The sequence below is a fragment of the Halichoerus grypus genome, chromosome 10 (genome assembly GCF_964656455.1).
Source record: "Halichoerus grypus chromosome 10, mHalGry1.hap1.1, whole genome shotgun sequence".
Lineage (NCBI taxonomy): Eukaryota > Metazoa > Chordata > Mammalia > Carnivora > Phocidae > Halichoerus > Halichoerus grypus.
In genome coordinates this window covers 94,651,313-94,667,694 of record NC_135721.1, presented here as the reverse complement: position 1 = coordinate 94,667,694, position 16,382 = coordinate 94,651,313, and the positions used below count along the sequence as shown (strand labels likewise).

At 38.0% G+C, this 16,382-nt stretch overlaps 1 protein-coding gene across 1 annotated transcript in view; it reads left to right on the top strand.

Moving 5' to 3' along the window:
• CFAP61 (cilia and flagella associated protein 61) overlaps positions 1-16,382 on the top strand; it is a 291,248-nt gene that overhangs the window by 111,514 nt on the left and 163,352 nt on the right. Inside the window, exons 15-16 of the mRNA XM_078056863.1 lie at positions 11,273-11,399; positions 15,288-15,365. Of these exons, the coding sequence (XP_077912989.1) occupies positions 11,273-11,399; positions 15,288-15,365 (205 nt within the window). The remainder of the gene's footprint in view (positions 1-11,272; positions 11,400-15,287; positions 15,366-16,382) is intronic.

The following is a 16,382-nucleotide window of genomic DNA, read 5'->3' as shown; positions in this document are numbered from 1 at the left end:
CAGAAGATCAGCTCCATAAAGGCAGGAATTGTGGCCTGTCTTGTTCCCTGATGGATCTCCAACACCCAGAACACACCAGGCATTCAGCAGCTGTTTAATCAGTAGTTCTGATAACTGAATGAACCATTCTCAATAAAGGCACTTTAATAATTGATTTTTAAGGAATACATTTAAATTGAGAATCTAATCATTTTTTACTTTTTCTGGATGCTCCTGTCAATTGCAGTATAAAAGAAATGAGGCCATGTAACTATTGCCACATTTGTATTTTCTGTCTCTTGGCCACAGGTCCCCATTCTCTCATTCCAGGTAAAGGCAAAACTAACAAGCTGCCATCCCTAGCATTTGATATGTAAGCAATCATATCCACACTGGCCATTTGCCTCAAAGCCCCGGGTGAAAAAGTCACCCATGGAATAAACCTACATTTGGCTTTCTAAGTTAAGCAAGGAACAATGGAAAAATTGTTCTCAGAGTCAAACACTAGGCAACAGAGAGCAGCCTTGTCCAAAAGAAATACAGGGTGAGCCACATATGTAATTTTAAATGTTCTGATTAATTAGAACATTAAAAAGTGGGTGCAATTAATTGTAATATTTTATTTAACCCCTAATATCCAAAATATTATTGTTTCAATGCGTTATCGCTATAAAAAGTATCCGTAAGATACTTTACATTCTTTTTTTGTACCAAGTCTTAAGAATTCAGTGGGTATGTTACACATACAGCACATCTCAATTCAGAGATGCCACCTGTTAATTGCTCAGTAGCCACGTGCGGCTTGCGGCTCCCATATTGGACTGTGTAGCAAATCTATCTCTATAAATGTGCCTATTCTGGACATCTCATATAAATGGAATTATACAATATATGGCCTTTGAGATGTGGCTTCTTTCACTTAGCATAACATTTTCAAGGTTCCTCCATGTTGTGGCTGTGTCAGTACTTCGTTTCTTTCTGTGGCTGGATTATACTTCCATTGTGGATAGACCACATTTTGTTTATCCATTCAGAAGTTGATAGACATTTGGGTTCTTTCCACCTTTGGGGCTATTGTGAATAATGCTGCTATGAACATTCAAGTACAAGGTTTTGTGTGGACATATGTTCTTAATTTCCTTGGGTATTTTCCTAGTATTTTTGTGGTCTTGTTTTTGCATTTAGAGCTTTAATCCTTCTGAATTAGATCTTGGCATAAGGTGGCCATATCAGAACAGAGTTCTTACCCTTCACTTAAAAATTGCTCATAACATTTATATTATTAAGGTGATATTAATTGATCATCTTTATACCAGTTAATTATAGATGTAGATTGTTCTTTGCAAATATGCTACTTTGTTCATAGTATGGAAGCATGCATTAAAATTTAAGCATAAGATATTCACTATAATTGAAGGCTAAGTAGGTTAGAATATTTCACTTCATTAATGGTAGGAGGAACAGCACTCTCCTATTTAGTAATAACACCCTAATGACTGGGAGTGTTCAGTGCAAGGCCAGCTGCATAATAGGCAATGTGGGACTCCAGTGTAAAATGACAAAGTCATCTTCCCATGGGCTTACCACTCCAATCCGAGGCAAATAGGCATTCTCCAATGGCCTGCAACCTCTGTACTAAATACTGGATTTGGGAGTAGGCAAGAGATCCACACTGAGCTGCCAGCTGAACACCCCATGGCACTGCCTGCCCTGGGTGGGGATGGCCACTAGTTTGTTCTGACTAGGGACTCCATGGGGCATGTATGTGGTCCTTGACCTTTCCCATGCCTGTGTCCAGGACCTCATGAAGGTAGAACATAATGGCTGAACATGGTCCTCCCCCCACCGATGCAACCCAGTTGTCACCTCTGGCAGAGGGCCAGAGCAATCATGGGGAAGGGATGGGGAGGCCCCGTGGGGCCCAAGGTACCAGTGGCAGGAAACAGGTGGGAGAGAACCCACGGAGCGATGGTGGGAGGTGGGTACCATGCATGAGCTGTGGCTCCAAACCCCTGGACATGCTCTATTGTCTCACTTGACTGCATGTAAAAATGCAAAATCAAAGATTAAATTATTAAGAATTTTAAGACTCGAGAAGCCAGCCCAGGTTCAATGTAATTTCTTAACTTCTTTTTTTTTTTTTTTAAGATTTTATTTATTTATGTGACAGAGAGAGAAAGAGAGCGCACAAGCAGGGGGAGTGACAGGCAGAGGGAGAGGGAGAAATAGGCTCCCCCCTGAGCAGGGAGCCCTATGCGGGTCTCAATCCCAGGACCCTGGGATCATGACCTGAGCCGAAGGCAGACTCTTAACCGAATGAGCCACCCAGGTGCCCCATAATTTCTTAACTTCTTAACATACTTTAAACATTTGGGGAAGAATTCAGCTTTATATATGAAGTAAATATGAAATAAAGCATGATGCTGAACTATTTACTTATAATTTTTATATCTAGCATCTTTTTTTATTGAGGTATGATTGATGTAACGTTATCTTAGTTTCAAGTGTACCACATAATGATTCAGCATTTGCATGCACTGTGAAATGATCACCACAGTAAGTCTAGTTACCATCCATCACCATGCAGAATTACATTTTTTTTTCTTGTGATGAGAACATTTAAGATTTACTCTCTGGGCAGCTTTTAAATATGCACTACAATGTTGCTGACTATAGTCATAATGCTGTACATTACATGCCCATGACTTTGTTATTTTGTAACTGGAACTTTGTACCTCTTGACACCCTTCACCCATTTTACCAATTCCTAACCCCCTCCTCTCTGGCAGCCATTATTCAGTTCTCTGTATCTGTGAGTTTTGTTTTGTTTCTTTGTTTTGGTTTTTAGATTCCACATATAAGTGAAATCATACAATATTTGTCTTTCTCTGTCTGAGTTATTTCCCTTAGCATAATACCCTCAAGATCCATCCATGTTGTTGCAAGTGGCACGATTACATTCTTTTTTATGGCTAAGTAATATTCCATTGTATATATACTGCATCTTCTTTATCCATCCATCCATTAATGGATACTTGTTTCCATATCTTGACTATTGTAAATAATGCTCCAATGAACATAGGGGTGCATGTATCTTTTTGAATTTATGTTTTCGTTTTCTTTGGATAAATACCCAGAAATGGAGTTGCTGGATTATATGTAGTTCTATTTTTAATTTTTTGAGGAACCTCCACACTGTTTTCCATAGCAGCTGTTATCAATTTACATTCCCACCAATAGTGCATGAGGGATCCCTTTTCTCTACAACCTTGCCAACACTTATTTCTTTTTTTTAAAGGTTTTTAAAATTTATTTATTTGAGAGAGAGAGAGAGAGAGCATAAGCAGGGGGAGGGGCAGAGGGAGGGTGGAGAAGCAGACTCCACGCTGAGCAGAAAGCCCAATGCAGGGCTCGATCCTAGGACCCTGAGATCATGACTTGAGCCAAAGGCAGCTGCTTAACCGACTGAGCCACCCAGGCACCACTCTTTAATTTTTATAATAGCCCTTATTACAAGTGTGAGGTGACATCTCACTGTGGTTTTGACTTGCTGTGTCTAGTGGTCACCTGTCTATCTTCTTTGGAAAAATGTCTATTCAGATAATCTGCCCATTTTTAAATCAGATATTTTTTGCTATTGTGTTGCATGAGTTCTTTAGACATTTTAAATATAAATCCCTTATCAGATATATGATTTGCAAATATGTTCTCCTTTCAGTAGTTGGTGGTTTCCTTTGCTCTGCAGAAACTTTTTAATTTGATGTAGTCCCATTTGTTTATTTTTGCACTTGTTGCCTTTGCTTTTTTTTTTTTTTTTTTAAAGATTTTCATTTATTTATTTGACAGAGAGAGAGAGACAGCGAGAGAGGGAATACAAGCAGGGGGAGTGAGAGAGGGAGAAGCAGGCTTCCCGCGGAGCAGGGAGCCCAATGTGGGGCTCGATCCCAGGATCCATGACCTGAGCTGAAGGCAGACACTTAACGACTGAGCCACCCAGGCGCCCCTGCCTTTGCTTTTGTATTCAGTTCCAAAAAATCATTGCCAAGTCCAAGGTCAAGGAGCTCACCACATATGTTTTCTTCTAAGAGTTTTATGGTTTCAGGTCTTATATTAAAGTCTTTAATGCATTTTGTGTTAATTTTTGTGTGTGGTGTAAGATAGTGATCTAGTTTCATTCTTTTGCATGTGGCTGTCCAGTTTTCTCAATACTATTTACCAAAGAGATTATTCTTTACCCATTGTATATTCTTGCCTCCTTTGTCATATATTAAGTGACCATGTAAACATGGGTTTATTTCTGGGCTCACTATTCTGTTCTATTGATCTATCTGTTTGTTTTATGCCAATACCATACTTTTATGAATACTGTAGCTTTGTAATATAGTTTGAAATCAGAGAGCATGATGCCTTTGGCTTTGTTCTTTCTCAAGATTGCTTTGGCTACTTAGGGTCTTTTGTGGTCCCATACAAATTTTAGGAATATTTGTTCTATTTCTAGGAAAATGTCATTGGAATATTGATAGGGATTGCATTGAATCTGTAGATTGCTTTGGGTAATATGGACATTTGAACAATATTGATTCTTCCAATCCATGAGCATGGAGTATCTTCCCATTTATTTGTGACTTCAATTTCTTTCATCAATGTATTATTCTTTTCAGCATGCAGGTCTTTCACCTCCTTGGTTAAATTTATTTTTAGGTATTTTATTCTTTTGATGCAATTGTAAATGGGATATTTTCTTAATTTTTCTTTCTGATAGTTCATTATTAGTGTATAGAAATGCAATAGATTTTTGTGTATTGATTTTGTATCATGCAACTTTACAGAATTTATTTATTAGTACTAACAGTTTTTTGGTGGAGTCTTTTGGGTTTTCCATATGTAAAATCATGTCATTAGCAAATAGTGACAGTTTCACTTCTTTCTTTCCAGTTTGGATGTCTTTTATTTCTTCTTCTTGCCTAATTGCTCTGGCTAGGACTTCCAGTACTATATTTAATAAAAATGGTGAGTATAGGCATTCTTGTCTTGTTCCTGATCTTAGAGAACAGTTTTTCACCATTGAGTATGATCTTAGCTGTGGATTTGTCATATCTAGCCTTTATTATGTTGAGATACGTTCCCTCTTCCCACTTTGTTGAAAGTTTTTATCATGAATAGATGTTGAATTTTGTCATATGCTTTTTCTGCATCTATTGAACCGATTGTATGATTCTTATCCTTCATTTTGTTAATGTGGTATATCACATTGATTGATTTGTGGACATTGAACCATTCCTTTTTTTTTTTTTTTTAAGATTTTATTTCTTCATTTGACAGAGAGAAAAACAGCGAGAGAGGGAACACAAGCAGGGGGAGTGGGAGAGGGAGAAGCAGGCTTCCCGCGGAGCAGGGAGCCCGATGCGGGGCTCGATCCCAGGACCCTGGGATCATGACCTGAGCTGAAGGCAGATGCTTAACGACTGAGCCACCCAGGTGCCCCACATTGAACCATTCTTGCATCTCTGGAATAAATCCCCCTTGATAATGGTGTATGATCCTCTTTATGTATTGTTAAATTCTGTTTGCTAATAGTTTGTTGAGGATTTTTGCATCTATGTTTATCAGGGATATTGGCCTTTAATTTTCTTTTTTTGTGGTGTCTTTGTCTAGTTTTGGTATCAGGGTAATGCTGGCCTCCTAAAATGAGTTTGTAAGTGTACTGTCTTCTTCAGTTTTTTGGAAAAGTTTAAGGATTGGTATTTTTTTTAATTGTTTTAATTTTTTTTCTTTTTTCAAATTTTTATTTACATTCTAGTTAGTTAACATATATTGTAATGTCGGTTTCAGGAGTAGAATTTAGTGATTTATCACTTACATATAACATTCAGTGTGCAACACAAGGGTCCTCCGTAATACCCATCACCCATTTATCCCATACCCTCTCCACTTCCCCTCCATCAACCCTCAGTTTGTACTCTATAGATAAGAATCTCATGAATCGTTTCCCTCTCTTTTTTTCTCTTCCCTTATGTTCATCTGTTTTGTTTCTTAAATTCCACATGAATGAAATCATATGGTATTTGTCTTTCTCTGACTGACTTATTCCGCTTAGCATAATACACTCTAGTTCCATCCGTGTCATTGCAAATGGCAAGGTTTCATTCTTTTTGATGACTGAGTAATATTCCATTGTGTGAGTGTATATGTATATATATGCACGTGTGTGTGTGTGTGTGTGTGTGTGTGTGTATTACATTTTCTTTATCCATTCATCAGTCGATGGACATTTGGGCTCTTTCCATAATTATGGTTGATAATGCTGCTGTAAATATCAGGGTGCATGTGCCCTTTGAATCAGTATTTTTGTATCCTTTGGGTAAATACCTAGTAGTACAATTGCTGGATCATAGGGTAGCTCTATTTTTAACTTTTTGAGGAACCTCCATACTGTTTTCCAGAGTGGCTGCACCAGTTTGCATTCCCATCAGGGTTCCCCTTCCTCCACATCCTCGCCAACATCTGTTGTTTCCTGTGTTAATTTTGGCCATTCTGACAGGTGTGAGGTGGTATCTCATTGTGGTTTTGATTTGTAGTTCCCTGATGATGAGTGATGTTGAGCATCTTTTCATGTGTCTGTTGGCCATCTAGTTGTCTTCTTTGGGAAAATGTTTATTCATATCTTCTGCCCATTTCTTAACTGGATTATTTGTTTTGTGGGTGTTGAGTTTGATAAGTCCTTTATAGATTTTGGGTACTAACCATTTATCAGGTATGTCATTTGCAAATATCTTCTCCCATTCTGTAGGCTGCCTTTTAGTTTTGTTGATTGTTTCCTTCGCTTTGCGAGGATTGGTATTAAATCTTCTCTGAATGTTTGGTAGAATTCACCAGTGAAGCTGTCTGGTCCTTGGCTTTTGTTTGTTGAGAGATTTTTTTTTTTTAATTACTGATTCAATTTCCTTATTAGTAATCAGTCTGTTCAGATTTTCTATTTCTTCATGATCCGGTCTCGGAAGAGTGTATGTTTCTAGTAATTTATCCATTTTTTCTAGGGTGTCCAGTTTGTTGGCCTGTAATTATTCATAGTAGTCCCTTATGATTCTTTGTATCTCTGCAGTATCAGTTGTAACTTCTCTTTCATTTCTGATTTTATTTATTTGAGCCCTCTCTTTTTTCCTGGTGAGTCTAGCTAAAGGTTTTCCAGTTTTATCTCTTCAAAGAACCAGCTCTTAATTTCATTGACATTTTCTATTGTCTTTTTAGGCTCCGTTTCGTTTATTTCTGTTCTGATCTTTCAGATATCTGCTATTTCTGATATTTCCTTCAATTAACTTTGGGCTTCATTTTTTCTTCTTCTAGTTCCTTTAGGTGTAAATTAGATTATTTGAGATTTTTCTTGTTTCTTGAGTTAGGCCTTTATCACTATGAACTTCCTCTTAGAACTGCTTTTGCTGAATCCCATAGATTTCAGTATGGTGTATTTCCATTTTCATTTGTCTCAAGGTATTTTTTGGTTTGTCCTTTGGTTTATTTGTTGATTCATTGGTTGTTCAGCAGCATGTTGTTTGATTTCCATGTGTTAGTGATTTTTCCAGTTCTCTTCTTGTAATAACTTTCTTGTTTCATACCATTGTGGTTGGAAAGATGTTTGATATGATTTCAGTCTTCTTAAATTTATTTAAATTTGTTTTGTAGCCTAGCATATGATCTGTCTTGGAGAATGTTCCAGGTGCAGTTGAGAAGAATGTGTATTCTGCTGCTTTTGGATTGAATGTTTTGTATATCTTTACATTAAGTCTATCTGGTCCAGTAAGTCATTTAACGCTTATGTTTCCTTTTTTATTTTCTGTCTGGATGATCCACTAATGTAGTGGGGTATTAAAGTCCCCTGCTATAAATGTATTGCTATAAATTTCTCCCATTTAGGTGCTTCTCTGTTAGGTGCATAAATATTTACAAATGTTATATCCTCTTGTTAGATTGACCCCTTTATCATTATTTAATGTACTTCTTTGTCTTTTATTACAGTCTTTGTTTTAAAGCCTGTTTTGTCTGATATAGCTAGAGCTTTGCCTGATATAACCCCAGCTTTTTTTTTTTCATTTCTATTTGCATGGAACATCTTTTTCCATCCCTTCACTTTCAGTCCGTGTATGTCCTTACTTCTGAAGTGAGTCTCTTTTACAGGCAAGATGTAAAGGGACTCTTTTAAGCTGAAAAGAAGGGGCACTAGTATATATATACTATAGTATATATAATAGTATATATATAGTATATAGTATATATATATATATATATATATATATATATATATATATATAGTATATATAATAGTCTATTTTAGGTTCATAGCAGCTTAGCTTGAATGCATTCTAAAGGTCTACATTTTTATTCCCTCCACCCCATGTTTTGTGTTTTTGATGTCACGTGTTACATCTTCTTATTTTGTGTATCCCTTAACTAATCATAGAAGTTATAGTTATTCTTACTACTTTTGGTTTTTAACCTTCATACTAGCTTTATTAAGTGATTAATCCACTACCTTTGCTATATGTTTACCTTTACCAGTGAGATTTTTACTTTCATATGTTTTCTTGTTGCTAATTAATATGCTTTCTTATATTTCTTATAAGGCCAGTTTAGTGGCAATGAACTCCTTTAGCTTTTGCTTGTCTGGGAAATTCTTCATCTCTCAATTCTGAATGATAGCCTTGGTGGGCAGAGGTTTCTTGGTTGGAAGTATGTTCCTTTCAGCACTTTCCATGTGTCCTGTCACTCCCTTCAGGCCTGTAAAGATTCTGCTGAAAAATCTACTGATCGTCTTAGGTGGTTCCCTTGTACATAACAAGTTGTTTTTCTCCTGCTGCTTTTAAGATTCTCTCTTTAACTTTTGGCATTCTAATTATAATGTGTATTAGTGTAGATCTTTTTGAGTTCATCTGATTTGGAACATTCTGGGCTTCCTGGATTTGGATATGTGTTTCCTTCCCCAGGTTAGGAAAGTTCTCAGCCATTGTTTCTTCAAATAAGTTTTTTGCCCCGTTCTCTTTCTTGTTTCTTCTGGGACTCCTATAGTGCGAACGTTATTCTGTTTGATGTTGTCCCATGGGTCCCTTAAGCTATCTTCACTTTTTACATTCCTTTTTCTCTTCACTGCTCAGTGTGGGTGAGTTCCACTGCCCTATTTTCTACATCACTGATTCTTTCTTCTGCTTCATCTAGTCTGCTGGTGAACCCCTCTAGTATATTTTTCAGTTCAGTTATTGTATTCTTCAGCTCTGTGACTTCTGGTACTTTCCTTTATTGCCTATCTCTGTTGAAGTTCTCACTGTGGTCATTCATACTTCTCCCAAGTTTGGTGAGCATCTTTATGACCATTACTTTGAACTCTTAATCAGGTAAGCTACTTATCTTCATTTCATTAAGAGTTTTTCTGAGGATTTTTCTTGTTCTTTCATTTGAAACATATTCCTGTTTACTCATTTTGCTTGACTCTGTCTGTGTTTGTTTCTGTTTTAGGCAAAACAGCTACCTTTCTCAGTCTTGAAGGAGTGACCTTGTATAGGGGAGGAACCTATTGTTTAACCTTGCCCTAGCTCTTGGTTGTCTCTCCACCCTTTGTGATTGTCCAAGCAGCCTGATTTATTCTTGATATGTCCCAGTTATTGAGAGTGTGCCAAGCCTGTCAGTGTTCCAAAGGGAGAATTCATTCATTGCTGACTTTCAGGCTCATTGGAAGCCAGACCCTCAAGCAGACCCTCAAGCAGCAGCTTTCAAAGTATGCAAATATATGCAGTTCTGTGGGACTACAATCATAAATCCTGCTGGCCTTCAGACCAGGTAGTTTGGAGGTGTCTCTTGGGTGACATTTATAAAATTTGGGGCTTCAAATGAGTGTATAAGCTCTTTTCTGGGAGTTACTGGCAAGTTGTAGCAAGGCTGAGTGAGAGCACAAAGCTGGCATCCCCTGGCCTACTTTCTCTGAGAATATTCCATAGCTGCTAGTTGTGTGGTGAACCTGAGGCCTGCCCTTCGGGCTGGAGCTCCAGGACGAGTACATAGGCCTTTTTCACAGAAAGACTGGGGTGTTTTTCAGTCCACCATCTGTGCAGTGCCCTGGGGGTGCTATCATGCCAAGAACCATCTCTGTGATTGTTACAGTCCCGTGGGACCCAAGAACACAAGCCTCCCTGGCTACCAGAGCCAGGTGATCCAGGAGAGACCCCTGTGTGGACTGCGCATGCCTGAGAGTTTTAGCAAGGCAGCAGAAAAGTGCAGGGCTGGGGTGTGCCTGCCAGCTTTAGTGGGCAGCAAGAGAGCACAGGGCCACATGTGTCTCCTGGTTTTAGTGGGGCAGTAGAATAGTGCAGGGACTGTGTGTGCCTCCTGGCACTAGCAAAGTAAACGGCAGCATAAAAATGACACCTTCCAGGGCCTCTGTCCCCGGAGAGAGTTCCAGCAGACTCCTATCCCCTCCAGCAGATGCTTTAAAATTAGCAAATGAATCTCCTTTACATATAGTGTAGGTACTTTTCAAACTGCTGCTTTTACACTGGGTGAGTGAGTCTGCATGTGACCCCTTCAAGAGCAATATCTTTATGTCCCTTCAGCCCTTCAGGTCTCTACAGGTATAAGCCCCAATGGTTTGCAAAGACAGGTGTTAGGGGGCTCATCTCTTTGGTGCAGGTCCCGAGGATTGGGGTATCTGATGTGGGGCACTAACCCCTTAATCCTCAAGGAGAAGCTCCATATTCATGAGATCTCTCCCGATCATGGGTCACTGTGCCAGGGTGAGGTTTTTGGCAAGACTGTGTCTCTGCCTCTCCTTCCATTTTGATGTGGCCCTTTATTGCCTGTTGTGAAGGCACCATTCAGCTAGTTTGAAGGTCTTTTTCAGAGAGAATTACTCCATATGTAGCGGTGTGTCTGTGGGAGATGAGTTTAGGATCTTCCTATGTCTCCATCTTAGATTGCCCCATCTTTCTGCACATTTCAAATTAGATGCGTTTGGAATGTAACTTTGTATTGTCTCTGGTTAATGAAAATATCAGTGATTTTTACCTTCTTCTTTGCACTATTTTGCATGTGTTTTACAGGTTTTCTAGAATGAAATGAGTTACTTTTATAATTAATCAAACCCTAATATCATATATATATATATATAAACATATATATAAACATATATATATAAAATATATACTTTACTGGATATTTATTTTATGTGATATTTTATAATTTTGTCTTCATTTGGGGGGGGGATACATATTTTAGTACTTTAACCTAAAAAAAAGTATCTCTCCTCATCCAGGTCTATTAAAATAAGATTAGCCACTTTGTTGGATACTCCTGGTGTTGAAAATCTTGTTAGCACTCTCATGCTGAATAAAAGTATATTGGAGGATTTAAAGCAATACAATGAGGCTCGCAGAGACCATGTAAGTACCTGCTATGACCAGATTGGTTTCCTTTTCCTTGTGATATGGGCCATTATGACCCACATAGTATCAACCTTAAAGTTTCCTTGGATCCCAGTTGGAGATAGTTGGAGAATTATACAGTGGGAAGTGGAGGAGGTGAGGTTGGAAGATGGGAGCAAGAAAAGAAAAACAAAGGAGACTGGGGTTTAAGGATGTGAGGGTGTTCTCTTCACTAGTGGCCCCAAGGTGGGGTGCTGATCAGATATTCTAAATCCTTATCACAGGCATGGAAAATGTGGACTTGATCCAGACAAGTATCCCAGAATAGGATAGATCTCAGGACTTAGAATAGGCAGATCTGACTGAGGTTAGGGAATGGTAGCTCAGGAATCTGTGGGTGCCTGGTGCTCACCCAGGAACACTGGATATCAGACTTAGGACAGTGGGACCCCATTTGACCTTACTGGTTGGTGATTCGGTCTAGACTTTTTTGTTGAGCTGCCTACATTCTCAGGTAATGGATGGGCTGTCAAACACCTGTATGACCAGTGTTAGGTTCTCTTTCTAGTATAGTAACTATACTGTACTTTTGCCCTTGCAAAGGACAAGCTAGCAGTGGTCCTAATGTTAATGCTGCTTTCTTAGGGACCATGACAGTTTACTTAACCAGACATGGAACAGTGCATGTAGTTAGAGAAATGCTTAGTTACTTTTGTGATAAATTTTATTTTGAAAAAAAGTTTTATTGAACTATAACCAATAAACAGCTGGATAGATTTCACAATTTGAATATACCATGTAATTAATGAGCACCTGTTTCAGGAAACAGACTAACCCCAGCCTGCCTGAAGTCCCCTTCATGCTCCCATTCAGTTACTTTCTCCCCAGGTTAATACCACCTTAACTTCTAAGATCATAAATTGGTTATGCCTGTTTTTGAACTTTATTTAAAGGGATCACATAGTATGTTTTCTGGTATCAGGTTTTTTTGCTCAGCACTGTGTTTGTGAGATTCACCCATATTGTGCTGTAAAGTATTTCATTGCATGAAGATGCCACAACTTATTTCTTCTTTCTACTGTCATTTGGGGGAGTTTCCAGTTATTGGCTCTTTTGAATAAGCACTTTAGTTAAATTTTAGAGTCATCAAGAGGGAGACACCAAACACCTGAACACAGTGAAATATTTAATATTTATCAAGACATCAAATTAAAATAAAACTTCTCTCTAGCACATGTTTTCTGTTTTGGTTTGTCTTGATCTTTTTGGGTTTTTTGTTTTTTGTTTTTCATTTATTTGCTCCTTCCCTCCTGACCTGCCAATGCAGTATGATGTATCACCCTGTTCACAAAGTGGGGTTTAAGGAGTCATAGGGGTCTCTGAGACATCAATTTTCAGGGGGGTTCTGTGAAGTGAAAACTATTTGCATAATAAGAATAAGGAACTATTTTCCTTTTCCACTGTATTGATATTCACACTGATGGTGCAAATGCAGTGGTGGGCAAACCTTGGGAGCCTCAGTGTGGATCAAGGCAGTGGGCACCAGATTTCATCGGTTTCTTCATCGCCATTCACTCATAGTAACAATAAGGAAAAGAGAGCCTAGTGAAGATAGCATTGCACATCAACAGACTGGCTAAAACACAAAGAGAGGCACCACTAAATGCTAGGGAGGATGCAGGGAAATAGGATCATTTATATGTTGCCAGTGGGAATGTAAAATGATACCATTGCTCTGGAAGACATTTTGGCTGTTTCTTCAAAAACCTCAAAGCAACAATCATATGACCTAGTAATTGCACTTCTGGGCATTTATCCCAGAGAAATGAAGACTTGTACACGATTGTTCATAAGCAGTCAGAATTGGCCCAGATGTCCTTCAACAGGTGAGTGGGTAAACTGTGGCACATCCATGCCATGGAGTAATACTTAACAATACAAAGGAATGCATTGTTGATGCATGCATCAACTTGGATGAATCTGCAGAAAATTGCACTGAGCTGGGGGATGGGAGGGAGCCAAACCCTAAAGGTTACATACTATATAATTCCACCTATTTGGCATTTTTGAAATAACACAATTTTAGAAATGGAGAAGAGATTATTTGTTGCCAGGGGTTAAGGACAAGAGGAGGACAGGGAGTAGATGGGTATGGTTCTTGTAGGGCAACCCAAGGGATCTTTGTGTTGGAACCGTTCAGTCTCTTGACTGTGGTGGTGGATACATGAACCTCTACAGGGTATAAAATTGTGTAGAACTTGATACACATACACACAATCATAGCAATGTGCATTCCCTGCTTGTCATAATATACTAGACTTTTGCAGAATGTTATCATGACGGGATACTGGGCGACATGTACAAGGAATTTCTCTGTATTATTTCTTAAAATTGCTTGTGAGTCTGCAGCTATCTCCATATAAATTTCAATTAAAAAAAAGGAAAAGCCAGTTTCACTTGAAGCAGTAAAAATTATTAACTTTATTAAACTTCAATCCTTAGGTACCTATATTTTCAATGTTCTGTTGTGACAAAAAATGAGAAATGCACATAATGCTCTTCTGCTGTAGACTGAAGTTGTTGCTTGTTTCAAGAGAAAGCATTTCTGCAATTATTTGATCTTCATGCTGACCCAGCCACTGTTCTCCTGCAACACCATTTTTACTTGAAAGAACAGCTGACAGACAAAATGTGGTTATTCAGTCTTGGAGACCAGACGTTTTCTTAAAAATGAATGAAGTGAGGCTGTCTCTCCAAGGAAACAACTGACAGCATTTGTTCCCTCTGATAAAATCCAAGCTTTCAATAAAAAATCAGAATTTTGGAAAATCAATATCTCTCATCGTGAGCTTGACAGCTTCCAAAATCTTAAAAATTGTTCTGATGAGGCTGGTGATGATATTATCAAATGTGACGCTTTGATATTTTGTCATAGGTCAACATTTGGGAAATATGTGTAAGTTTGGTGAACCAATATTTTCTAGATAAAACATGATGTTACAAAATCACACATAGTAAAAGATTCATTCAAACAGCAGAATAGACGGATGGGTTTTAATGTGACGATGTATACCAATTTATTGATATGGTTTTAGACTCCACATTGCAGCTCATCTTTAAAACAGTACCACTTGTTGAGTTTTGGTGGATCATCAGAGAAGAATATCCATAATTATCTGAAACAATTGTTTAAATACTTCTCTGCTTTCCAACTCTGTATCTTTGTGAAGACAGATTTTTTTTTCATTTATTTCAACCAAAATAACATATTGCAACAGATTGAATGCAGAAGTAGATATGAGCATCCAGCTGCCTTCCATTAAGCCAGACATTAAAGAGATTTGCAAAAATATAAAACAATGCTACTCTCCTCTCTAAATATTTTTGTCAAATTTTAAATTTTGTTTTAATTAGTAAATTAAACAAAAATGAATAAACAAATTAAAATTTTTCTCGGTTTTAATTTGTAATACAGAAACTACCAATAGATAGCTTTAACACACTACTCCATGCTCTTTGGAGTCCTCAGGGAATAGGGTCCTGAGATCATAATTTTTGAGAACCACTGATGTAGAGCTAAAGAAAATGGATTCAAAGTCTGTGGTTTGAATCACAGATTCATCCCTTACTAGCTGGAAGTCTTGGCATGTTCCTCAGCCCCCCAAGCCTTATTTTCTTGTAAGTGAAATAGAGGTAGTGATAATATTTACCTTGTAGGAATGAGGATTCAGTGAACACAGGGAAGACATTTAACTTAGTACATGGTCCAAAGGTAAGTACTGATGGATGTTGGCTCTGACTGTCATTGTCATTAGGTGACCATGCTTAAGGCCCATGACTGACTCCTTAGAGAAACCTTGATAGTTATATTTTTAAGGGTCTTAAAATCCATCCTTATCTTTTCAGGATGGAACACCAATGAAGGCATTTGTAGCTGAAGTCGCAGAACAAATAGTTGGCATTGCAGTTATCAGAGATGAAATGGTAAATTGCGAAATAGACATTGATTTCCTGGATTGTGCCTATTTATATCATGAATTAGCACACAATGCCTCTTTTTCTTTTGTGTATTTAATATGAATGACCTTTTTTTTGAAGGCTATACATTTTTTGGAAGGATATAAATCATCATCTGCTTGCATCCCACTTGGTTGACTTTCAATTTCTCATTTCTTTTTCAGTTTAAAATATAACAGAGAATACATGAAAACATTCACATTTTAAAAATTCAAATAACCTTCCATTAGGACCCCCCCCAAAAGTCTTACTGCTGTCCCCAAAGGATTACTACTATTAATAGTTAGGCATCAATCCCTTCCTACAGTCTTCCTTGCACTTAATTACATGCATTGTGTGTGTGTGGGTGTGGGTGTGTGCACACGCACGTGTATGGTCAATTGGACAAGTAATTTTATTTTTTTCCTAATCCACAACCAGTTCTTCCTAAATATTTACTGCTGAACAGTTCATTCTTTTCCTGCTGATTTAAAATGCCACCTTGGGACGCCTGGGTGGCTCAGTTGGTTGAGCGTCTGTCTTCAGCTCAGGTTATGATCCCAGAGTCCTGGGATCGAGTCCCATATCGGGCTCCTTGCTCAGCGGAGAGCCTGCTTCTCCATCTGCCCCTCCCCCTGCTTGTGCTCTCTCTCTCTCAAATAAATAAAATCTTAAAAAAAATCAAAAAAAAAAAATGCCACCTTTACATTAAATTTCCATGTGCCCGTGTCTATTTTTAAATTCTCCTGTTCTGTTCCATGGATTCATTTGTCAATATCTGTTGTATTATCATGTCTGGTATATCTGGTAGGGGAGTCTTTTCTCACTTATCTTTTTTCTTTTTTTTAATAAATTCTCTTGCTTTTAATAAGACATTTCCTCTTTCAGATAAGCCTTATAACACTTACTATGAACTTATTTGCACCTTCGTGGTTTTTATAGAACAATTTAGGCTGAATCGACAATTAAAATACTGAGACTTTCTAGGAACATGGCTTCCTGTTT